Here is a 25926-nt window from a genome sequence, read left to right as displayed (position 1 = left end):
GAAATGTTTATGTCTCCGGGTTTTCAAATGAATGAAACAGTAGGGGGTGGTGTTGTATAGCTCTTTAACATAGAGGAAGGCGAGCAGCTGGAACACTAAATAAACAATAATATTTATTATATTTTGGGGCCATACACGCTCACAAAATATTCGAATAATGTGCCCAATGAGTGGTTCAACACAGTTCATCCAACTGTGAGCAACATAGTTGCAAGAATTAGAGTGCCTTCATCACATCATACGCCCACAATGAGTTAACCAGTAGATCTAGTTTACATCGTGCAAAGAGTCCTTTATTGAAAAAAAGAACGCAATAGAAAAAGGCACTCGAGGTTGTGTTTGTCTTAAACAAAGTAGGTGATTAAGTACCCCATGACAACAAAGTTTACAGAGGTTGTTTACGAAAAGTGTGCATGCATTTACCAGCAGATCCAATTATAGAAAGCCAACCAGGGTTTCTTTAAAACAATGTTTGCTTGTAAAACCAACCTACATAAATAATAACAAATATTTAGATGGAAGAGGATAGACTATTTTACCTACTTAATTCCTGAGTTGTGTCAGATTCAGTCCATCTTCCTTACATTCTTATTGTGATAATTCACAATGCAATTGAGTTTTATGGGTGTGAAATCGTTTTCTTATTTCCCTATTTATATTTCCTATGAATTATGAAGTATGTTGAAAAGAGTATTTCTTGTTGGTAATATTGAGGCATCCTATAGAAACGGGAAACCTCTGTAATATTCACTTCAAAAATCATCAAATACTGCCTAAATACATTGTGCTTAACCAATGAATTTAGCGGAAGAGTTCTGTATTACAGTAAAGCATATTGTGTTAAAAAGTATTATCATTCATTAATCTTTAAGATGAATTGTGTAGGAATAAAGTGCACACATGTTGAGGCTGTGTAAGCACACAGACATAAACTACACACATACAACAAGCAAAGCATGCACTTTAGAACCACTTGAGAAAGAACCAACTATGTAATGTAAAATGACGTGACAAGATACTTACGAAAATGAAACGACAAAAATATATGTTAAACCATATTGTAGATAAGAGAACCAAATGTGTATAAAACTTTAAAAAACGATTATTTTCCTAGACATTCTGGCTGAGCCAGAATCAGAGCAGAGGGAATTATCCTCCTGTCCTTACACAGTCGCCCATCTTTGGTTTCTGCATGGCCTCGTCCTCCCACTTATTCCTCTCTCCACTGCCCTGGACCTGCCAGCAGCAATCCACCAATCTCACATCACATCCACATCTTCCCCTCCAAGTCTGAGGGCAGAGTGAATGGAAGAGGAAAAGAGCCGTGATTAAAGAGATCCTTTGACTTCTTCCTTTGGGTGAATTCTGCTGAGACCTTGAATGTTTTCTTATTTTACTGGCATTAAAGTTGCAATGTGTAAGAATGAGCCCCAGTAGGTGGGAGGACGTGAACTCTGCTGGCGTGGGGGCGTGAGGGGGAGGGGTTTGGGGTGAGTGGGAAGGGTTTTGTGAGTGTCTACGAGTCTTGTAAACAAAGAGAGAGTTACAGGCTGGCCAGCCATTTTTATTTGTAGAATATATCAGTAACAGGATGTGATTTTACGGCTAACATTACGAAAATCATAATCAGCTTTGATTTTTTCCTTGTGATTTTATTGCAAACATTCTGAAAATCAGCTCTGACTTTTTCCTTTATTCCTTTGACATTTTAAGATAGAAGTTTGTAGAAAAGTTAGACATTGCAACTTTAATTTGGCCTTTCTCACATTTTCTACTCACCCTGATTGCAGCCTTTGGACATGTCCATCTCCTTCAGTAGGTTGTTCTTGTAATCTATGGAAGGGCCAAGTTTAGAAATTTGTTATAATATAATAAAATCCAAAGGAGATTATAGCAGTGTTTCTGTTTGTGTGTGTGTGTGTGTGTGTGTGTGTGTGTGTGTGTGTGTGTGTGTGTGTGTGTGTGTGTGTGTGTGTGTGTGTGTGTGTGTGTGTGTGTGTGTGTGTGTGTGTGTGTGTGTGTGTGTGTGTGTGTGTTGACCAGACTTACTTGAATTCAGAGGTTCCTGATGGCAAGTCTTCATCTCTGTGCTGGTCATTGACACCTCACCAACACAGAGCTCATGGCCTCTGCAAAGAAATAACATTTCATGGATTATTACCAAGTGATGACAATTTGACCAAATAGTGCAAATTACATGAATTATGTATTTTTATAATTTGAATTAAAATAACGTTAAATGGATATTACCGATCATATGTGCGGAGTTCGTAGTCTGTCTCTGTAATGAAAACACAAAATCAAACACAGAATCAAGTAAATGTGCAATTGTACAAAAGCAAGTGAGTGTTTCTTTAATATTCCTCTATACTATATCAGCTAACATGTAGTTAGGGAACTGTGGATCGCTCGGCCCGGTGGAGGTATAGCAAACTACAACGTGGACAGTGACAACAGTACCTCTCTTTCTGCGTCGCCGCGTAAGCACAATGATGGCGGCTAGGAGGAGGGCCAGCAGGAAGAAGGTAGCCAGGATGTAACCCAGCTGCTGCGTCATGTGACCCTGCTGCTCTGGAAGGATGACGTTCACCACTCTTGGCATCTCCACCTCGTTGGTGCCTGGTGGAACCACAACAGTCTCAATTTAATAGGCTTGAAAGGCTTTTGAAGCTCACTGTATTATATTTAATAATAGTCTAGTCTCGCCTGTGAGCCCAGGGGAAATCAAATCTTGAACTTTTTTTTAATCTTGACCTCTTTTCTATTGCTTTACTGCTAGATTAAATTGGCATACTCACTGTCACCCAGATATAAGACGTTTATATATACGTATATGGACATACATCATTTTTTTGTGTATTGTATGTTATAACTCAGAAAGGTTCATATAGATTTACTGTAGATTGAAAATAACATCCAAATGTGTCCAAATGTTATTCTTTTCAGAGACTAATTCACATGTTTCCAAGAGCCGGCCAGAGAATGGGGCGGCCAGGAGTTAAATGTCAAAATGCTTTTGGCTGTAATGGCTTCCAGAGCTTATGTCATGCAGCTGGGTTTCTTTCTCCTCTAGAAACACACAGACCTAACCAGAAGAAAAGAACCAGCAGGAAAAATAACATTTTGTATGTGGTCAGTCCGTCTGTCTGACTCTCTCTCCCACTTCTTCCAATAAACACAGAAGCCATTTCAGCACTCATGGAAAAAAAAACATGCGACACCTTTTTCTTTTTTTTAAGGCTTCAACAAATCCTATGAAAACAACAGTTACGTCAACAATGAAAAAAACATAAGAAGTTAGCAAGACTACAGCCGTTTTAACTCTATATTGGGTACCACATTTAACCACAACAGAGGGACTATTCTCAACTACTGTCTGCCCTCTTCAGGCCCACAGTACGCCCAACAGAGACTTAGTCGCAGTGGAATCTTCTTAGCAGATGTTCCCCGAAGGGTCAATGTATAAAACACCCATTTGGTCTGGTAATAACCCCTTCCCTGGGACTCCAAGAAATACTATCTAGTTCTCCATCAATTCGGCTCAGGAGCTAAAGTATATTGTACGATCACAACGCAGTTATAAGTTGCACCCTGTGTTTGACTTAGAAATAGGTCAGTTGTTTTTGTGTAGTAAATTTCCCTATGAACAGTTCCTCTAAGTTCATACCGTAAATCTGAGGACTGCCGCATAGTTGACAGGAGGAATATATTATTGACAATATAACTCAGGTGGTAATGTCAGTAAAAGATGAAATTATTGCTTTGAAAATAGAACAAAATTCTCAGACTGTCTCTTTGGTTTTCCAAAGAGAAAGCCGTTAAAAGAAAATAAACAATTTCAATTTCTATGAAGTGAAGATAAGGTCTGTGGAGATAACTGCTTTAGTTTCTGCCAAAACACCGTTAATAATAATAGAGGGATTTTGTCTGAGGGATGATGTCTTGATTCTTCACCTGCAGACCAGCTAACAGATCAAAGAGACCAGGACAACCAGATGAATGGCTCGTAATCAGGCCGGACGAGGCAGGAAATGACCTCATGTGGGCGGAGGCGGCGCAGGGTTGGCGATTATCACCTGCTAATATTTATAGTGCTTACCATGAACACAACTCCATATGTTGTGTTCAAGGTCATCTGTGGAACTCAACCAGGGACCCCCTTCCCCGGCACAACCCAGCCCCCCCTGGTGAGGAAGCCACAAAGCCTTCATCTGTTGCCTGCTTAGCATTTTGTCTGACAGATCAGACAAGCGGCCACATGCAGAGGGACGGTCCCCACAAGCTGTGCTGGGTACAACAGCGTGTGTGGGGGTCAATTCATTTAAGATTCATGGACCCTCTCTTCCACGGCTCGACCCGGCCCACCTCATTATCGCCCAGCAACGTTTAACTTGTCAGCAATAATTACAGCATTAAACCACAGAGAGGCCGCTATGTTGTTTTCGTCAATGACAGATAATTGCTGTAATCTGATTTGGAGCACTTTGTGATGCGGCTTATTCTTGCAAGGCGGGGCCGCCTTGCAAGATTTCAGCTTGTTTACTTTGCTGGCATAGACCAGAAGAACCAGACAGGATCCCATCTCTCCGACTTGGGGCTTTCTACATGTGTATTATATAGAGCTGTTAGATGCTCCTATGGCTCCTCGTTCAAAGGAGGAAGGAGGATCTATGATCCAACACATACCTGAACTCCCTCCTCATTTTGCTCTTTTCTCACTAGTCACATCTGGCCCAGATGTTGAGCAGATGTAACAGATGTTGCTTCCCTGAACTACTGATAAACAAGCCGCAGCCACAGACAGATACTGGTTGGTTCGGACGCTGACCTGAATCCAAGAGGAGGAGAAATAAACAAAAAGCAAGAGCAACATAGCCTGTAGTTGAAACTCTTAGGGTTCTCCTTCTAAACCCAGGAATGCAGTGGAAATAACCCTGTTTCCGGTTAGGACAATTAGTGGCTATTTACTGTAGACCGCTTCGTGAACCATGACAGACACAGTTTAACATAAAAATCAGTCTTTCTTTGTTTCTTTCTGCGCATTTACCACAACCTCCTCTTCCCTTTTCAGCTTGAACACAAAACCAGAGGGTTGAGGCGAGGCAATATTGGCAAGAGGACCAACTGACTCAACTAACCAAATATGCTTCTAAACACACCAAGTCGTTTCACCCGACGCCCTCCATCTCTTAGGACTCATTTTCCATTTCAGGACGTTTCTGTATTTTTCTTTAATATTCCTTCGATTGGAACCCGTTTGTGTTCCCGTAGGGACCGCGTACAGACCTCTCTCCTTGCTGAAGTCGGGCTCGGCGCGGGCAGGGACCCTGGGGGCCGAGGTCGGCACGGGGGGAGCAGGGGGAGGAGGAGGAGGAGGGGAAGGAGCAGTGGGAGAGCGCCGCCGGGGGGGTCCCACGGTCAGCCGGAAGATGCGCCTCTCGTACACGCCGCAGTAGTGGTGGTGCAGGTGGCAGGAGTACAGCCCCCGGTCCTCGGGCTCCAGGTGCGCGATGCTCAGGGAGAAGTCCCCGTCGGAGAAGGCGTCCTCCTCCAGGCTCATCTTGCCGGGGGTGAACACCGGCCCGTACTCCCGCCGCTCGCCCGAGGCGTAGAGGTCCACCAGGCGGTCGGCCCGGTCCTGGCGCACGCCGGGGGCCTGGTAGTCCCAGTGGGCCACCTGCTGCTGGTCCTCCTGCAGGCCGTCCCGCCACAGGGGGCGCCGGTTGACGCAGGGCAGCGCCACCGAGCGGCCCAGGAGCACCACGAACACCGTGCGCTCGCCGTCCCAGTAGCGCTTCTCCTTACGGGCTGCGGGGAGAAAAAGGAAGAGGGACTTTAGTCGATGTTACTTCTCAGTTCTTGACACAAAAACACCGAAAATAATTTTCCAAATGTATTTAGAGATAAAAATGTCCAAATGTATTTGAAGCTCGATCATCTCCCTCCACATGAAGGACAGAGCAGCACCTGATTTGGTGACGTTGAGCTGGATCTTAACGGACTGGTGGACCTGGCAGTAGTGGTGGTGCAGGTTACACGTGTAGACCCCTCTGTCTGCGTTGGACACGTCTGCCGAGGGGAGACGAAGCACACCAAAACAACCGTTGGATCGACGTGGTTCAGAGCTCCGAGCTTTAAGAAAGGGAACACTCACTGTTGATGACGAGGGAGAAGTTCCCGTCGCTGAAGGCCGTCTGCGGGACGGACACACGGCCCTTGTTGAAGGCGTTGTAGAGCCTCAGGTGGGGCCGGGGCCCGTCCCCGGGGGACATGTCCAGGAGCCGCTCCACGGAGTACTCGGGGGCGGTGCGGACCAGGTCCCAGTGGACCGTCCTCTGGCGGTCCCGCAGCCGGTCCCGGGTCCACACCATGCGGGGGCTGTGGCAGGGCAGCACGGCCCGGGAGCCCGCCGGGTAGGTGAAGTTCTTGGTCTCCACCAGCCCTCCCTGCTGCCTATAGTCGCCGCTCTGGCACCAAGCTGTTCAGACGGACGAATTGATTGGTCGATGGATGGACCAATGAAAAACACATAGAGACGGAAACTCACTCCTGAACAGAAGTCAGAAACTAAACTGTTATTGTTGATTCAATGATGCCAAGTGGATGCAGACCAAACCACTGAATGAAGCTACAAACATCCAGGACAATTGGTCACAAGAAGATGTTACAGAATTGGGAAATACATTTTTCTTACCACTTGGCAGCAGGAGGACCGCGAGAACTGAAAGAAACAAGCCCATTGTATTAGGTTCAGGGTCCCACTTATCCAATGAAATGCAGGTTTCGTCAAAACAACACCCACGGTTAAGACATAAGCTTGTAAAAACCTGATGTTTATTTATTTTTTTGCAGCGTTAGCGCAAAGGCCGAACTGATCTGAAGAGCGGGGAGGGGGGTTGAGGGTAAACAGCTGCAGCAGATGTGCTTGTGCTGCAGTTAAAGGGACAGCGATGATGACTTGGACAAGAGCACCAGATAAACTAATGCCAAAAAAATGCTAAATCCTACTTATAACATCCAAAACAGTCAAAGTTCTTATCGTCAATTCTCCATAAATTACACCAACACATGGGAGTCATCATATGCTCTATGGCTCTTATCTACATCTATTTCGAGATTCTGGCTTTTTGGTGTGTCTATTTCTAGATTATGCATCTAACCTCTTTTTTTACATACTTCTAGATTGCACCTCATTTCTACAGCCACTTCAAGATTATCCTTCTAGGGATGGGAAATGTTTCTAACGGTTCTCATGCCAGTTTCCCCCTCCCCAGGGGGACTATTCTATGGGCTGTTTGTTCAAGAGCCAGCGGAGCCACATTAAGGGCAAAGCATACAGGGTCGCTATTCATATAGCCACCGCAGTTTATGGCAAGGCTGTGATTCGGCAGGAACCGTATTCACACATTCACCATCATATATATAATACCAAGGCTACGATTTGTACCGTTTCCTTGACCTTCAGGAGTAGCCTACAGTATTAAAATGCCAAAAATGTGTAATGAGTATGAAGTCCCGTGGCAGCATTTCAATAAGCGTGCAGACGCGCATAATTTCACACCGCAGAGCGTCGGTGGGATCTGGATGAAGAGGGATAAATCCTCCAACAGAAGGAGAAAACAAACAACCATTGCAGAAACCTGTAATTTCCTCTCATCTCCCACGCTGGGTCACAGTGGCTGATGACTCACTTTGATTTAACACTTAGGACTTAACGACATGCTTCTGAATTGCACAGCATAATGATAGACACTTTCCCTAATGATAATCCCACTCGCTGTAGGCCTACTCGTTTACATCTGCAGAATCACACCAGGCATAATTTAATATAGCACACCTGGTTTTAACTTTTTTTTATACAAATACATTTTAGGGCTCAAGTAATGCTTGCGTTTGCACAAAGCTCTGACTCTGATGTGAGTCTGATGTGAGTCAGAATCAATGATGTGAGTCAGAGTGCAAAGTCTGATGTGAGTCAGAGTGCAAAGATCTACTTAGTCAGCATGGTCCGTCAACAAGTACAGACTAATCTGAGGGGGCTGCAGTCACCTCAGGACCAAGATATATTCAGAGAGGCCTCAGGCTACCTGACCAGAACATATACATAAATCTGTGTGTGCGTGTGTGTGTGTGTGTGTGTGTGTGTGTGTGTGTGTGTGTGTGTGTGTGTGTGTGTGTGTGTGTGTGTGTGTGTGTGTGTGTGTGTGTGTGTGTGTGTGTGTGTGTGTGTGTTTCCTTGTGTGTAGGATTAAGGTTAAATTAGTCAATTCGGTTGTAACTAACAATCCCCAGCTTGCTGTAAAGACATGTTTTAGTTTATGGAATAATGGATACATGGGTGGATGCGTGCGCAATTAGAAAGCGCTGAGCTGATAGTATACCTTTTACGGTACAATGGTATGGTCGAGTGTGTAGACAGATATGTTCATTAGACCAGAGACTACAGTTAACTTGGCTCGAGCGGTAATCCCCTTCCTTACCTCCTACAGACTCAAAGCGGCCCACTCGTGGTGAAACACTCGTTACTGACACTCTAACAAGTTAATGACAGGCTGGAGGGATTGTGCTGACTCTCCTGCGCAGACCGCTGTTAACTCACAACACATTGCTCGTTAAACCACACGGCCCGCAAGCATCGCAGAGACCCAACGCAACAGAGGACATGTGGAGGAGTTCTTGGTTCAAACGTTAAAATAAGGACTTTAACCTAGGACGTAGGTTAAAAAAGTGGGCAAATAGAAAGATGTAGGTTATTTTTTCGTATTATTCATATTGCTGAATGACACTAAAGGGGCTAAAACGACAAAGCATTGGCATGGAAAAATATTATGGTGATTCGTAGGCTATGGCCAAGTAGCAAAGAAAAATATAATAGGCCTATTTAAATAGGCATAGGATAAAACTAATACATTAACAATGGCACATAACACACAAGAAGAACCTTTAAAGTTACAAATAACAATAAAGGGCTTATTATAGGGCTATTTACTACAGGCAACAAGACAATATGACATACATTTCTTTGTATGAAGAAATATAAAGACAAAATGTTATTATGGTACAGAAATATTGAATATTTGTTCTGTTTAAATGAATAGGGCTAACAAATTCTTACTCTGAAGTGGCGACATGTCTCCGTTAATCCTTGCAGAGGTGGGGATGCTGGAAAAAGTAACTATTTTAGGGGGAAATGTAAGTTATGAGCATCAGCAGTTGGAAAAAACAAAGACACCTGGGCAGACTTGTCCGAAAACAAAGGCAACTCTGCAGCCCCTGAGTGTACTTCATCCAGACGCCCCGCCCCTGAACTTTCCTGAAACTCAATGCCGCTCCAGCATTGGCACCCTATCGTTCCCAGGCGCGCTCGTCGACGGAGCGCCTGGAACGGGATGCTCCAAATAACCGTTGTAAACGAGGGAGAAGGCGGGACTTTCGTAGCGTTGGTTGAGCGGCGAGGAACAGAGCGAGTTCCGATTGAGAAATGTCCATTGTCGTAACATGTTTCAGTTATTGCTTTGTTAAATCTCAATATTTATCCTGGTTCTCATTTGCCTTACTAGTCTCGTCCCTAACGTAAACAACTCACAGGAAGGAGATCGGAAATGTTTTTGCGATTGACCGGGATAACGCTACAATTCATGATCTTCTCTCACCCTAAATGGTACCAATAGGCAGCTATTATAATATAACGTAATAGATGCCCGTTAAAACATGTAATGCATTCAGGTAATGAAAATCAGCTGTTATGCATGTATGTGCTTATTGCACATAACATTTTCCGCTTAAGTTGGGAATTGGGTTTGCTGTTATAGTCTGCGAGGGCAACCAAAACCGAAAGATAAGCAATAATGGACGCCAATTTCCAGGTTTATGAAAGATAACACTTCATACTCCAAGATAAATGTATTGCAATTTCCTATAGTCCTGGCCTATTATTGTGGTGAGCTAGGGTCTGGCTGCAAAGAGACCTCGACATTAGGATTAACCAAAAACTTAATGAAGGGTACATGTCACTGTACAATCATAAAATCTTTAATACCAGTCTTACCGAAGTCAGATACCCTACTAACTCTGAAATCATATTTTCAGTTTCAATATGCCATCATTAGTAGCCCTATTGACTTCATGTGTTGTGCTACGTCACAACACTGCCACCCAGTGTTAGAATCGTGTAAATGTTAAGTGAATGGATTTTCCCTTCCGTCAGTAGTGTAAAATCGAAACATTAGTACAAAGAGACTTTTTGAACATGTCATTGTATTTATTAAACGCTCTATGTGTACTTGATAACTTATTCAACACATGGTATAGGCTGACAACACTGTCAAATATTTCCAGGGTTGAAACAAAGTAGTTTGAAAGGAGAGCTGTCCAGAGCAGTCCAGTATGGCGGGGTCGGTGCCTGGAGACAGACAGCAGAGACCTCAGTTCTGCCTGTTTCCGTGCCGTTTAATGAATATCTTCGGAGGAGACCATCCCTCTGGAGCCTTCTTCAGTCCAGCCCGTCTCCAGATCCGCGTCAGGTCCTTCTCAAACCGCTTCTGTACAGGACATAGGTGTATACATACAAACAGTCATGGAAAAAATGGTAGACATGGACACAAACAACACACAAGTAGAGACCAAAGTAGGTGACACTTTTAATCTATAGATGCTAGATGGAAAATCAACTAAACCTGTACTCATTTACACTGATCAGTTCAAAACCTCTCGCTGTGATGTTCAAGAAACACAACACGGCCGACGAAAGCAAAGCACTCACCTGCTTCCTCTTTGCCCGACCCTCAAGCACCCTCCTTCTTAAAAACTTGGTCCGTTTCATCAGCTTCTTGTACTTGTGATGGTTCATTTTGCGCCGCCTGATCTCCAGAACATTCTTACAGCTCAGGGGCGTCACCGTGCCCTCGCCATCCTCCATCACAGGTACAGAGGAAGGTGGCAGCACCTTCTCCTCCAACGCCTCCCCCACCGCCTCTTCCTGGGCCAGTGGAGCCTCCAGGAGGGGAGGGAGGGAGTAGCGCAGACACAGCCAGGTCTCCAGAGGGCTCACAGAGAGATTGCGAGGCACGAGAGCCTCGTCCAGTTCATGCTCAAGCTGGACCCATCGAGGAGGCGACCTGTTGTCTGCTGCAGTGGAGTAGCTTCGGAGTTTTGGATTAAAATTGGAGCAGCAAACACGAAGAGCAAGTGGTCGATTTTCCCTCAAGATCTGCCCATGGTTTTGAAGTTTATCTAGGAACCAAAATAAATACACCAATGTCACGTGGTGGCATCAACAATGTGAATAGGCGGAATAGGGTCATACATTTAAAACGGAACCCACTTGTCACTCTACAAAGCTGGCCAAGACGAGGTACAACTCTTGAGGTAAACATTGTCAGGCTAACTTTCCATCCACCAACTTCATCTGAAACCCGGCAACCCCGCTCCTGCTGACAAGATAACAAAACACAGATTAACCACAGCCCCCAACATATGGAAGATGTGTTTCAACAAACTGTTTTTCAGTGAATAACAGATGATCAGCTTCCAATATCTAACCAATTGTTCACCTCGTTGTCTGCAACCTATAATATCTTATTTTTATTTGGACCAAAGTACAATAAAAAACGCGAATATAGTGACACATTAGGTTACATGTCACATTTGCCAATGACAGCTATACAGCTAGCGCATTAGAACTAGCATCCGGTTACTTTGTCACCTTCTCCAGAGGTCGATGAAAATATAACGTAATAGAGGTCGCTCTTTAGACATATATGTTAGACAGTCAAAAATTCATTCCCAACCAAACATCACAACGAGAAAATATAACTTACTGAAACCTCAGCCGGAGACTTCAATGTGACTCTAGCCTAGCATTACTACTTCTACCTTGTGCGTTGCAAATATATGCCGCTTCCGGTTTCATGGAGTTGATATGTCGGTCCTTTGGTTCCGTCTAGAAGCGTATGCTCGAAACCCACAAAATCAATGCCAATTCCCTACGTGTGCCAGCCGAGAAGATGATACTTAATATTTGGAAATTCAATTATAGGATTTATTTTCTACCGATTCCCATTAATGTATTTGCACGTAGAAATCGAAGAAGTTTCGTTTGCATTCCTGCAACGACAAATACACATAACATATAATTTTGTTGGTATTGTATTATAGTTTCTGTACAATTACGATCGAGTGTTTATTTTGCAAGCAATCCACAAAGAAAATCACTGGAAAAATCTTTTATTCTTAAACTTTCTGTCAAAATGATATTGAGAGGTAAGAGCACAAGCATTATGGAACAATAAAACCACTTAATATTTATTTGCTCTATATATATATATATATATGGACATGTAAAATGAAAATAGAGACATCCTTAAAACAACAACAAAAAAAGTTGTAGTGTAGCAACATTATCAACGCATTCTCCTGTTTTTTCACCATGTCCTTTAGAAACAGATCCATGTCCAATTGATTTATTATAAAAATTAACTTTCCTTCAACAGTAATGCATCGATCAGGGCTCTGCAGATGACAGCATTCTGATAATTGGCTTTGACAGATATGTACACAAACAGGCTGATGAATTAAATTACTTAGTATGCCAGTACTATCACAGATATTTAGCATAACCGTTATACTCCACACGATTAGATGTCTCAACTCCCAAAAAAACAGAATAGATTTAATAAATACAAAAATATCAATGAAAACATAATGTACAGAGGTTGGTCACCACATCGACTGATGAGATGGATAAGCACTTAGAATGAACCGATAAAATCGTTTTTCGTTATGGCTAACAGAGTGCACAGACTGTATCATTAAGTATTTTGAGTACCTTGCCAAAAATGAATGTGAATACCATAATTATTTATTATGTGTTTCAGTTCATTTCAATATAATTCCTGTCAAATGTGGATATTGATTGTGTATTTTATCTAAAACTGCCATCTAAACACATGTTTATCAAATATAAAATCATAAACAATTAATCTTTTACGGCCATGTCAATGGATTTTTCATGTCTTTCAGGGATGTGGGTAGATTACTTCAATTGAAACTTGGCTAAAGGTACAAATTATGTCTGTTGTCAGAAGTTTAACATTTTAGTTTTACAGCAGATCTTAAGAGAACTTGATAACGATATCATGTTAAGACATGTTACAATCAATTTATCCCTCAAAGTAGAGCACTATCACTAGTAATAATATAGAGTACAACAACCTTAAAATCACAATGATGGAGGCTTCTTTTTTTGTAACAAAATTTGATGTTCAACATTTGGTATTCTCTTAAATCTTAGAAATGTTTATTGGGCCTAAGCTTTTGGTGCCTGGGAAAAATTATAAATTTTAACCACAGCAGCAATGGTTGCAACTACATAGAGTTCAATGACACTATCACCTAGGCCCTGACCAGACAGAAGCGAACAAACATCAAAACAAATAATATTTCTTGTGTAAATGAATAGAGTGCTCTTTTGGGTCACATGTGACAGGAACAGGCGCTAAACGTATCAGTGAGTTGTTGGATAGGAACTATATAGTGCAAACGGCCTTTTTGCGTTAATACTCTAAACTCTAATCCAGGCTTCTCAAGGTCCTCAAGGCGTTCCCCAGGGTCTCCCAGGCTTTCTGAAGCTTCCTGGGGGGCTCTCAGGCCTCACTGACCAGCAGATTGGCCAGGCCTCTTCCTCTTCGCCCTCCTCCTCCTCAGCATCAGCATCGGTCACAGCATGAGTCTGCCCTCGTCTCTTCGCCTGGGAGGATTGCGATTTATCGATATGCTTTGGGAAAAGAAAAAAGGAAACAGATGGAAGCTTTGAGGTACAGGTAAAACAAAAGAGTAACTACTGTTTCGGCGTTTACGGTTTTCTATGCCGTATTCGTGGTTTAAACATGTACTTTGTAAAGATATTACCAAGCTAAACTTAGCATTAGCTCTAAATGCTACTTATCTGTAATAAGTCTACAATTGATCATTTTTGGGGGTTTGTGGTGTTCACATAAATCGAGAATCGGGGAAGCTCTGTACATGATCCTCCTCCTTCCACATCCATACCGATCCCTCCAGATCTAAACTCCAGGCACCAGATCACACCCTGGGAGGGAGAACACACAGCATTGAGATGGCTCACCTGCAGAGGAGGGTCCAGGACACAACCAGGTGGGTCAGGGGCTAACAGTTCTGTACACAGACAGCACAACGGAGCAGGGTTGAGGAAAGACAGCAGAAGACAACCGTCAGCCATAACAATGGCACTGAAGCGACGTTGATCGCAATCAAACACACGCGCCTCACCATTGCAGTACCAACAGCAACATCCTTAGGGCATTGCGTAAGATCCACATCAACTGATTACCGGTATGTTTCCTGAGATTCCTGGCGTGACTCACCGAGGAGGACTGATGGTCATGTGGACGTTCCAGCTTGATCCGGATCTCTGTTCCTTTAGGTCCCTCAGTCTTGCCTGTGCGACGAGCATCACATGATGAGACATCAGTTATTTTTAGGGTTAGTGTAAATGGACATTGTGTTTGTTATAAGAGAATGAAACTGCACCTCAAGCCGCTGAAACAAGAACATCTCATATGTCGTTTTTGTTTTACTTACACTTTAAGACAGAGAAACACGAGAACGACACAAATCACCCACAATGACAACTGCATACACAAAACACAAAGACTGGACAACAAGTGTGTGTGTGTGTGTGTGTGTGTGTGTGTGTGTGTGTGTGTGTGTGTGTGTGTGTGTGTGTGTGTGTGTGTGTGTGTGTGTGTGTGTGTGTGTGTGTGTGTGTGTGTGTGTGTGTGTGTGTGTGTGTGTGTGTGTGGTACCTGTGGAGCTGCCCCTGCTGTTGGTGCTGGTGCTGCTGATGCCGTCCTCCAGCCACGTGCTGTATGTTAAAGAGTCTCTCTTGTGTGGCGTCCCTCCTGACGACAGGCTCTCCTGCACCACATACCACACACATCCATCCCATGAAGGACAGTGGACAATATCTGATTCCACCTGCTATTGCTTTGTGTAATATGCTCGTTACTAATCATGAATAAAGGATGAATAATGGGGGCAAGTGAAACCAAGATAGTGATGACACACACATCTCTCTCTCTCTAGCTATCTCACTCACACACACACACACACACACACACACACACACACACACACACACACACACACACACACACACACACACACACACACACACACACACACACACACACACACACACACACACACACAGGGGCCCACCATGCCGGTGTCGTAGTCCTCGGGGGCCTCGTTCTCCTCGACCACGCTGGTGAAGCTGCTGGCGTTGGAGGAGGAGCGCGAGAGGTCGTGACCTTCGGGGATGGACGTAGCCCTGACACAGAGTAAAGAGCTGAGCGCCCAGGACGGTTCTATCCATTCTTATACAGCTCACGTGTTTGTTCAACAACAGTAAATGAGCACCCTTCATGATGTAAACTACACATTAGGGAGCGGATGGTATCCATTCTGTTATTATTTTGCACACCTGTTCTTGGCGTATGTCGGCGAGGTCCTTAGGTCCTCCGGAGTGCTCTGATTGGACGAGTCTTCTGATTTGGGGTCCTGGGAGGTGTGGCCACTGTCAGGAATCTTCTGGGTAGCTAAGAAAATCTCTCGACTGTTACGCGCACATGCGAACACACACACACACACACACACACACACACACACACACACACACACACACACACACACACACACACACACACACACACACCACACACACACACACACACAATACACACACACACACACACACACACACGGTTTAACATACATGTAAGAAGATGGTCACACTACAGGGTTGTGAATTTAACAAACACATTAGACAATACGAACAGAGACAACGTGGACTCACCTCTTCTCCTGAACTTCCTGAATGTTCTCGATTCCGATGGCACTGCTGCGCCTGGCACTGAAGGGGCCAGACTTCTTCCTGGTCGGGCTTTTCCCAGGGATGATCAGAGACTACGGAGGAGCGACAATGGACGGTCAAAACAAGAGATCAGGAGATTCCGTGTTTGTACAGAAGACATTGTTTTGGCTAGTTTTATACACATAGCATTTATGCATAATTAGGAATGATCTATTAAGCACTTTGTTTTGGACAATCTGCAGATTTAGTTCACCGAATTATTTTTCTATTCTTGTTGAAGAAGTGATATCATGCCACAAGTTGTGAGTGTGAAACGGCTTGTAATAGCTCATCAGACTCACACCTGGTGGCATGATATCACCCTTTTAATAATTACAAGTGTGATTAAAGGGTTTTCATGGCAGAGCCGAAGGGGCAATGATTCTTTAAAGGGATCCTATTGTTTCACCAGGTGTGAGTGGGATTAACCATGACAAGTGACATTTCAAGTGGTAGAGTCCACCCACATGTATGATGGACAGATCTGGCTAGGTATACCAGCCTACTTTTCGGTGATCAGAGTCAAACCATGTCGCGCTGAAATGTGTTTCCAATACCAGTTAAAACGTGCCGTGCTATTCTGAGTCGAGCCCTATATTGACCATCTCGGAAGTGGGCCGAAGCACGTCTACGGTGACGTAAGCTCTGCTATCTGTTTGGAGTAAGAAGTTGTCCCTCAAATTGTATGAATATATATCTTTAGGAACAATACTGTGTGTTCTTGTGTCTGAGCTACATCACCATGCACCCAGAGTGTGACTAGAGCTCCCAACCACTTGACTAATTACATTTGTTCGTACCGACAACTATGTGAGCCTAACTGTAAAAAGGTAATGAAGGTTAATAGAAGCGCACAGCACTGGGATTTTAGTTTGCAGATATTTGCTTGCAAAAACAAATAGCTTTTTGAAAGGGATAGATTTCTTCTGATTAATCTTGTTTAACGGCCAGACATTGTAGTAGACAGTATTTCACACTATAAGATGGCTGCCCTCAACCCTTTCTTCCCCTCATATCAAGTCGTTATCATTGTGGGTGATCCGACTGTCCAACTTAATAATAATTATCTCCTAAAATTATCAATCAGTTTTAAGGTAGGCCATTATATACAACTAAATAGGCTAAAATAAGGGTGTTTTGTAATGTCCCCGACAAGCACGTCTTCAGATAAAGGCACCATCAAACAGGTGGTCCCGTTGTAATAGGGATTCATATCCCAGCCGCGCTGGGCTACCGCGCTGAGTCAAACCAGTACAGCATAATGGGCTTATCTATCAAGCAAACATCTGGGCGGACCCTCCCACTGGTGAAGGCACAAGAGGGTGATTAGAGGGGGATTTTGAAGCGGCATGTTACGGCTAATCACACTCACACCTGGCGGTGAAATATGGGCCCTTCAACGACTTGCTATCTGGCGGCACACGTTCTGATCTGCCCTCTGGGTGTGATTAAGAAACAGTGAAATATGCAGAACATTTGAGTGTGATCCGGTGGCTCTGAGCCAGGGCAGAACCGACGAAGAGAGGGGCTCTAGGCTTTACCAGCCTCGGCTTCCCCGGCAGCGAAGCTTTCAAGCTCCTATTTTAAGCTCTTCAAACAGTGCGCTCTTAAAATAGGGACTTACGAAAATAACATTTATATAACTTGGCTTATGTTTGAAGAGTATCCTTCAAACATGTTCTTGAATATCTTAACAATTTGTGCTCTAAGCACATTCAAATCAGGGTGTCGACTCAGCTGCGACATCAAATATCCCCAGACTTTTGCAACAGAGCAGAAAGCACAGAGAGGGAGTTTAAAGTAAGTGACAGAAAAAGTTTGGTGACAGGATCAAAGTTGGTGCAGAGTGACTAATGAACGCTTCATGTGCAATTACAGCCCAGAGAAGATTCAACAAGTACTGGCTCAAGTAGCAGCAAATCCTTTGCTTAATACAACATTGTACTGATGAGATGGGTCGTTAAGAAATCCTGATACTTTGAGTCAAATTTGTGTCCTGAAATTCAGGTGAAAAAATTATGTGAAAGGCCATGATGCAGGGATGCAGGTATTTAGTGAACAGTGCTTCAAACACAACAATAGGAGTATTGAGAATAGGAAATTAACCTCTTCTACTGTTCCTATCCCTATGGCACTGCCCCGACGTCCATACTTATTAGGGCTTTTGCCTGGCACAAGCAATGACTAAATCACACAGGAGAGGACAGGGGAGAGAGAGAGAGAGAGAGAGAGAGAGAGAGAGAGAGAGAGAGAGAGAGAGAGAGAGAGAGAGAGAGAGAGAGAGAGAAGAGAGATGGAGAAAGAGAGAAACAGCAGAATAGGAAATGTTGGGACGAGAAAAAGAGAGAACACCATGAGATTTCATGCAGTATTATATAAAGCATGTGTTAGCAGAAGAATACAAGGCAGAACAGTTCTGGCACTGGGCTGAATAAGACAAGAATAATGAGTACTGTTAGAGGAGCCAGACGCCTGGGAGGAACCACAGAGGAGAGCGCAACTTGAGGACAGAAAGTCATACTTCACATTTTGAAAGCCCACGACGGTGAACACAAGGCTGGCCTCATTTAAAATGACATACATCTATCATGGTTGAATACCTTTCATGGCAATGACAAAAATGTAATGTTAGAATCCAAACTGTAATGTTAGGATACAGTGAACCACGAGAAGGCACATTTCTAGGAATCCTGCATTGACAAAATAATTATGGATATGCTGGTTGATCATTCACATGAAATGACCAAAAATAAGTATGCACATTTCAGATTGAACCTCTTATTCTTATTAATGCAATTTCATAAACAAATAAATAACGTACTACTTGCTAAATATTAAACAAAATGAGACTGTTAAAGCAAGAATCTGCCCATTTATACATTTCCTTGTTAAAGAAAGTGGTGCAGGATAGATGGGAGGAGCATGTATGCAAGTGTGCACACACACGCACAGACACACACACACACGCACACACACACCGCGTGTGGAAATAACTGCACATTAAGGTCAAACACTGATGCATCAGAGTTAAAAATAGAAAAAGGTCATGTTAGAGTTAGAGTAGGGCTGCTTTGATACGTACAGGAAGCTCCTGACGAAGACGAGGAGAAAGCGTTAAGAGGGGGGGGGTCTTTGAGAAGGCATGGATGACCGGACCGACCCACCGTGCAGCCGTGCTCCGTCAGAGGTCGGTCCAGTGGGAGTGGGTTAGGAGTGGGTTAAGGGAGAGGGTGTGTAGGGAGGGGCGGTCTAGTATATGAGCTACGCTACGAGCAAGCCACGGCGGGGGGTAGAGCGAGCCCCCCAGCCAACCCAGCACGGAGGGCTTGCGGGGCCGTACTTACTATCCCTTGGAATTTGTGGCTGTCTGCGGGGTTGTTAAAGATGGACAGTGATTGTTGCTTCTTCAAATAGTGACCCGTGGTGTCCACGGATTGGCTTCTGCTGCGGATCACTCGCTACGGAGAGACATGAGGAGGAGGGGGAGGAGGTGGAGGAGGAGGAGGGTGGAGGAGGAGGAGGAGGAGGAGGAGGAGGAGGAGGAGGGGGGGGAGGAGGAGGGTGGAGGAGGAGGAGGAGGAGGAGGAGGAGGAGATCAACTATGATGGTGCTGACTGCCGCCAGGGGGAGAACTCTGAGGTTAACCCCTCAGCGCCCACCGCCAGGGAGACAGCTCCCTGCCCCGACGCTGATCACGCCAGACAGCGTGAGAGCGCCACACAACACCGCATACGACACAGCCCCGAGGGAGTGGCAGAGGAAAGGGCTGAGCCTAGCTATGAGCCTAGCCATGAGCCTAGCCATGAGCCTAGCTATGAGCCTAGCTATGAGCCTAGCCATGAGCCTAGCTATGAGCCTAGCTATGAGCCTAGCCATGAGCCTAGCCATGAGCCTAGCCATGAGCCTAGCTATGAGCCTAGCCATGAGCCTAGCCATGAGCCTAGCCATGAGCCTAGCCATGAGCCTAGCTATGAACTTAGCTATAAGCCTAGCTATGAGCCTAGCCATGAGCCTAGCCATGAGCCTAGCTATGCTTGTAGTGATCCAGATGGGGAGAAGAGAGCGGGGTGGACGATGGATATTAGTCACTCACTAAACAGGACATACATGTATGCATATAGATATATAAATATCTCTGAATAAAGCGTTGTAAGGAAAGAAAAAGGAATAGGACGGGCCGGCAGAAGTCTCCCCGACATTTGAACACAGCCAGCCGACGGTTGTGACCCCGAAGTGAAGTCTCTGAGAATTAAATGAGAAATGTGTGTCATGCACAGATATGAATTTACAGGCTACGAAATGGAAGGCATCCCAAAGTGGAACAAATGCAACCGGCAGAGCGGAGACTGGATGGAGAGAAGCATGGGAGAGCGTTAAGCAGTGTACTCCCAGAGGTGAGACACAGCAGGGAGGGCTGAGCCACCACCGCCAGAACCCGAGAGGAAGCCAGGGTGGAACCAAATGTTAGTAGGGATGGAATATAGACCTCAAGAGGAAGACAACAAACATCAGAAAATAGTCCCATTGGTTACAAGACAACACCTTGATTAGTTGAAGTAGGAAGGAGGTAGTATTAGGTAGAGGGATTTTTGATTTGTACAAGGACACCAGGTGGAAATAGCTGTGAGGTTGCATTGAAGCGAAGAAATGGCACAGACCTGCAAAATGTATCATTTTAATAACCATATTGTGATATGATATTAATTGCTATACATTATGATTAACTAAGGAAATGGTGTTCATGTTAACTAAGGTATTAATGTATACATTACCTTATCCTTTACCTTTACCCCTAACTCTAACCCCTATCCCCTATCCCTAACCCACTAACCCCTAACCCCTAACCCACTAACCCCTTACCCACTAACCCCTAACTCACTAACCCCTAACCCCCTAACCCACTAACCCACTAACCCTAACCCCTAACCCACTAACCCCTAACCCACTAACCCCTAACCCAGTAACCCTAACCCCTGCTATAAATGCTATTTATTAATTCCTCTTACTTCATGAAGCTATGTTCCTTAATGTTGTGTAACAGAGGAACGCTGCTCTGGGGGGGGTCATGTCCCTGTATGGTCCTGTTACCTTGAAGGACTCAAAGAAGCCTCCCCCTGCTGCGGTCCCGTTCTCCAGCTTGTCGTCGTCCCCCCCGAGGCCCAGCATGGCCTGGCTGTTGACGTGGAGCTCCTCGTACAGCGTCTCCAGGAGGGCCGACCTCGTGCGCTCCTACAGAACACACACACACACACACACACACACACACACACACACACACACACACACACACACACACACACACACACACACACACACACACACACACACACACACACACACACACACACACACACACACATACACAAACACAAAGGATTGGAGCCAGCCACACCCACAACTACCTACCCACCCCCGAAAACATGCATGCACTCACCCAAAAATACCCACACAAACATACACCAGACACACACACACACACACACACACACACACACACACACACACACACACACACACACACACACACACACACACACACACATACACAGACACAAAGGATTGGAGCCAGCCACACCCACAACTACCTACCCACCCCCGAAACCATGCATGCACTCACCCAAAAATACCCACACAAACATACACCAGACACACACACACACACACACACACACACACACACACACACACACACACACACACACACACACACACACACACACACACACACACACACACACACACACGTATACAAACACACACACACACACACACACACACACACACACACACACACACACACACACACACACACACACACACACACACACACACACACACACACGTATACAAACACACACACACACACACACACACACACACACACACACACACACACACACACACACACACACGTATACAAACACACACACACACACACACACACACACACACACACACACACACACACACACACACACACACACACACACACACACACACACACACAAACAGGGACATAAGGAAAGGCGCACAAACACAGGATGCTAACGGAAACTAATAACAGAAAATATGATAATTAATAAAATATATTAATATTATGGCTTTTTGTTCAGTGCAGAGAGGGAAATGTATTACAGTAAAGAAGCAAGGGAATATCCTCCTAGACAGGGAGTGGGAATGGGAACCAGGGCTGTAACAAGGCTTATAATTTTTTCATTTACAATAACTCACCTCTAATTTGGCAAATTTCTCTGCCTTGCAGCAGGCGTACTCAGCATTGATCAGTTTGGTAAAGAGGAATTCATGAAATTCCGGACCCTGGAAAGATTGAGAAGAAAAGTGATATTTTGCATTAATGAGTGCCATGACCCCCACGATGGGGCTCAGGTATAATGATGGATGAGGACGTCTACCTTTCTGAACACTGCAGGCTCTGGGAGGGCGGGCCCAAAGAAAGGTACATCGTCCCGCGCCGTCACAGACACCTGACCCAGGACAGGAAACAGAGGGTCAGGAGCGGCTCAACGGGTTACCATCAGGTTACCATCAGGTTGCCATCAGGTTACCAGTAGGTAACCAGTAGGTTACCATCAGACCACCACAGGAAGCTGAGTGAAGGCAGGGCAGCGTGTCACCTTATAGAGGACGTTGTCCGAGCAGGCGTTCATCACTTGGACCACGACGTAGGCGTGGAGGAAGTTGGAGGCGATCATGTCGGGAACAAACGGGGTGCTTTCCTCTTGGAAGATGATGGCCACAATGTCGTTGCCTATGTGCCTCTTTCTCTGCAACTGCAACCACAACCAGAAGGGACAAGCCCCTCCTCAAAAGAAGAAAGTGCAACGTGTGTAGTGCTGAGGCCAAATGATAAGCCTGCCACTGTCTGTATATCACACCTACCGCGTGCCAAATGCATCCCGTTATATCACCCATACGTATGTTTGTTCATGAGCAGAGTCACCACTAGGGGGAGTGCTGCTACCTTCCTCATCACATCTCTGTGTGTTAACAGCTCACGCAAGGCCAGCCTTAACTGCTAATAACACACTCCGTATTCATGACTCTTCAGGGCTCCACACAGAATATCGAACGTGTAACAAGGATCGTCAAAAGTGCTCAATCACGGGTCGCTTGAAGGTGTTCTCCGTCAGTACAGAACAAGAACAATCCGAGGGAGTTGACATTGTGCGCTGGAGGCGTGCTCTGCGGTTGCGTACCTGCTGTGCGTCGCCCTCGGTATAAGGCAGCTTGGTGGACACGTGGAACATGATCTCTTTGTTGCGGTAGTTGCTGCAGACGGACTCGGCGCCCGTCTGTCCGTGCGTGACGTCCAGCCCTCCGCGGAACCTGCAGGCGAGGGGAGAGAGGGGCGCCCGGAGGGGCGGGGGCGGGGGCGGGGGCGGGGGCGGGGGGGGGGCATGACCATCAGTCCGCCGTGGAAACATTGGAGCACACATGACCGCACAATGTGAGGGGAACGTCGAGGCTCATCACGTCCGACGTTCCCTGGTCACCTCAACCCGAACACTCCTCCTCACCCCTTGAAGTCGTGCAGGTTGATCTTCTCCCCGAGAAATTCCAGGAATTCCACGAAGGCCGGGCTCTCGTTTGTGTTGCTGAAAAGCTCCTCTTCCGAGGTCTGCGATGGTAACGGAGACACGGGGAAAACGTTTTTTGACTTATTGGATTTGGTTAGACATTTTACCATCAAGCACAAAGCCTACTTTAGGCCCAATCCCATTTCTACCCCTTACCCCTTCCCCTTACCCCTCCCCCTTGTTTTGAAGGGGGAAGGGGAAGGGGGAAGGGGAAGGGGGAAGGGGAAGGGGGAAGGGGGAGGGGGAGGGGTAGAAATGGGATTAAGCCTTAGCCTCCCGACACGAGGCCAAACAGTGTGACTAGCTCTTCCCATCGTCTGTTAATATGCTCCTCTTTAACAACAACCATTTCAACTAATACGCAAAAACAAGGCTTCTATTTTAAAAGACGACCTTAATAGTCCCCCACGGCGAGGGCAGAGGCAGCAGTGCGTGACGGCTGGTGAACACCTGCTGGGGAGCTGACCCTCCGCCGGGAGGGGGGACGGCGAGGCTGAGGCCGTGACAGCGGAGCCCCGCCCGCTCTGCCTATCGTGGGGTTTGTGTGATTGGTGTGTTTTTTTATGACGCCTCGACAACCGACACGCACCCTTGGCCCGGCGGCGCTTCCCCCTCCGCGCTGAAAACCCGCCCTGAGTGGGGGGCCGGAGGGCCCTCCAGGCCCCTGTGAGGGGGCCCTTGGGACCCCCAGAACGCCGTCCGACCGCTCTTTATCAAAGGAGCAGGCGGTGAGAGCTCCGGGACGCAGATCCGTATTGAGGGGTTCTCTACATGAGTGCCACAAGGATCCTTAAGGGGGGTCTGGTGTCGCCCGCGTGGCAGACAACAGTGGTCGTGACGGTCGTGACGGTCGTGACGCTCGTGGGAACATGCTTGAGGAAGGGTCAAACGGACCGAGAGCCATTATGAAAGCAGAGAGAGAGGGTCTCAAAACATAATTATCCTTCAGAGGAAATAATGGAAGTGTCTGTACATTGTTTCACGCTGTACCAACGCTACATTGTATCTGGCATGAATACGGGACTACAGATTGTTCTATAATTACCCTTCACCCTCTCTCTCTCTATCCCTCTCCCTCCCTCCCTCTCTCTCTCTCCCTCTCTCTCTTTTTCTTTCTTCCTCCCTCTCTCGCTCTTCCTCTCTCCCTTTCTCCCTTTCTCCCTCTCTCCCTGCCTCCCACTCCCGCCACCTCTCTCTTCCTCTCCCTCTCTCCCTTTTTCTTTCTTCCTCCCTCTCTCGCTGTTCCTCTCTCCCTTTCTCCCTCTCTCTCTGCCTCCCACTCCCTCCCCCCCTCTCTCTCTTCCTCCCACTCCCAAACCCTCTCTCTTCCTCTCTGTCTCTCTCTCTATATATAAATGTGTTAAACATATGTGTGAGCTTTAAAGCTTACCTGTCCATATTTTTGATAGATCACCCCAAACTTAAAATTGTTGTTGATCACGTGTTCATCAAACGTGACGATAAGCCTGGAGGCCTGTTAAGCAACGACACATAAAAAATAGGATTAAACGGATTGACGTGGACAGATAGCAGGGATTCAAGTAGCGGACATGTGCAAACAATACCACAACACATGCAGGTCCGGATTAGAGGCTTACCTTGGGATAAAGCACAGGGAGAAACCGGTCCACGTTGACCTCTTCACAGGCCAGCTGGGGGCGGGACAGAGACAGAAAGATGGACATTGGACATCACAGGTGCAAAATGTTTTATTGTACATAACCTTGAAATGACGGAGAGCTTGGTCACGTCAGTCTTGGGGGGTTTTGTGTACAATGCCTTTGTGCCGCGCCCACAGTGCCATGTGGTGTCAGTGGGATCCCGTCAGAAACATCCATATGTTGCTGAGCCATTCAGCAATACACTCTTCTCACCTTTGCCATTTGAACTACGTTTGGGGTTTCTGTGAGGCAGGACGTGGGGAACACATCACAATAGGTCTTCAGCTTGGTCCTAGGAGAGTTACAAGACGGAAACAAATATGGATAAGACAACAACGACGGTCAATGCAAAAGGCTGAATGATAGTGATTCAACATTTACTTCCCCAAAACGCATTGAGAGAGGCCCCACCTCTTGGCTCCCCTCTCTGACCACCCCCCCCCCCCTCCCCCAGTAACGGCCCTAATGATGATCCTAATAGTCCATCTGTTCCCCGGCAGTAAAAGATGACAGACGGAGTTGAGAATTGTCTCTCTAACTCTCTCTCTTTCTCTTTTTTATCTCTCTCTCTCTCCTCTCTCTCTCTCTCTCTCTCTCTCTCTCTCTCTCTCTCACTCTCTCTCTCTCTCTCTCTCTCTCTCTCTCTCTCACTCTCTCTCTCTCTCTCTCTCTCTCTCTCACTCTCTCTCTCTCTCTCTCTCTCTCTCTCTCTCTCTCTCTCTCTCTCTCTCTC

The 25926-nt window shown here is 45.8% G+C and overlaps 3 protein-coding genes across 12 annotated transcripts in view; all 3 read right to left on the bottom strand.

The window, feature by feature from the left end:
* Nucleotides 1–6: 6 nt before the first annotated feature.
* On the bottom strand, nucleotides 7–9600 carry mxra8b (matrix-remodelling associated 8b). The gene is made up of 10 exons (XM_056589208.1): nucleotides 9116–9600; nucleotides 6695–6721; nucleotides 6155–6478; nucleotides 5968–6069; nucleotides 5287–5808; nucleotides 2461–2619; nucleotides 2251–2281; nucleotides 2050–2129; nucleotides 1780–1833; nucleotides 7–1290 (listed from the first exon to the last, which is right to left on the bottom strand). Exons 1-10 carry the CDS (start codon nucleotides 9129–9131, stop codon nucleotides 1265–1267), a joined length of 1341 nt encoding a protein of 446 aa, XP_056445183.1. The 5' UTR covers nucleotides 9132–9600; the 3' UTR covers nucleotides 7–1264.
* Nucleotides 9601–10115: 515 nt separating this feature from the next.
* On the bottom strand, nucleotides 10116–11928 carry aurkaip1 (aurora kinase A interacting protein 1). Of its 2 annotated transcripts, none has more exons than XM_056589219.1 (4): nucleotides 11820–11928; nucleotides 11324–11432; nucleotides 10763–11232; nucleotides 10116–10541 (listed from the first exon to the last, which is right to left on the bottom strand). In XM_056589219.1, exons 2-4 carry the CDS (start codon nucleotides 11373–11375, stop codon nucleotides 10425–10427), a joined length of 639 nt encoding a protein of 212 aa, XP_056445194.1. In that variant the 5' UTR covers nucleotides 11376–11432; nucleotides 11820–11928; the 3' UTR covers nucleotides 10116–10424. The 2 variants fall into 2 exon arrangements, with proteins under 2 accessions (XP_056445194.1, XP_056445201.1); XM_056589226.1 differs by having other exon boundaries at nucleotides 11324–11429.
* A 288-nt stretch (nucleotides 11929–12216) lies between these two features.
* LOC130381468 (rap1 GTPase-activating protein 1-like) overlaps nucleotides 12217–25926 on the bottom strand; it is a 42952-nt gene continuing 29242 nt past the window's right edge. For 8 of the 9 annotated variants that reach the window (XM_056589085.1, XM_056589102.1, XM_056589111.1 and 5 more), the window contains 18 exons: nucleotides 25407–25485; nucleotides 25131–25184; nucleotides 24923–25006; nucleotides 23473–23573; nucleotides 23152–23281; nucleotides 22570–22725; nucleotides 22348–22419; nucleotides 22166–22252; nucleotides 21023–21163; nucleotides 19279–19392; nucleotides 18041–18118; nucleotides 15878–15987; nucleotides 15506–15637; nucleotides 15241–15352; nucleotides 14826–14937; nucleotides 14385–14458; nucleotides 14126–14175; nucleotides 12217–13774 (listed from right to left, as the gene is read on the bottom strand). In XM_056589085.1, coding sequence (XP_056445060.1) covers nucleotides 14167–14175; nucleotides 14385–14458; nucleotides 14826–14937; nucleotides 15241–15352; nucleotides 15506–15637; nucleotides 15878–15987; nucleotides 18041–18118; nucleotides 19279–19392; nucleotides 21023–21163; nucleotides 22166–22252; nucleotides 22348–22419; nucleotides 22570–22725; nucleotides 23152–23281; nucleotides 23473–23573; nucleotides 24923–25006; nucleotides 25131–25184; nucleotides 25407–25485 — 1645 coding nt within the window. In that variant the 3' untranslated portion in view covers nucleotides 12217–13774; nucleotides 14126–14166. The remainder of the gene's footprint in view (nucleotides 13775–14125; nucleotides 14176–14384; nucleotides 14459–14825; nucleotides 14938–15240; nucleotides 15353–15505; nucleotides 15638–15877; nucleotides 15988–18040; nucleotides 18119–19278; nucleotides 19393–21022; nucleotides 21164–22165; nucleotides 22253–22347; nucleotides 22420–22569; nucleotides 22726–23151; nucleotides 23282–23472; nucleotides 23574–24922; nucleotides 25007–25130; nucleotides 25185–25406; nucleotides 25486–25926) is intronic. The other variant, XM_056589094.1, reaches the window with a different exon arrangement.

This window comes from Gadus chalcogrammus, chromosome 1 (genome assembly GCF_026213295.1).
Source record: "Gadus chalcogrammus isolate NIFS_2021 chromosome 1, NIFS_Gcha_1.0, whole genome shotgun sequence".
Classification (NCBI taxonomy): Eukaryota; Metazoa; Chordata; class Actinopteri; order Gadiformes; family Gadidae; genus Gadus; species Gadus chalcogrammus.
This window is presented reverse-complemented; position numbering and strand designations above follow the sequence as displayed.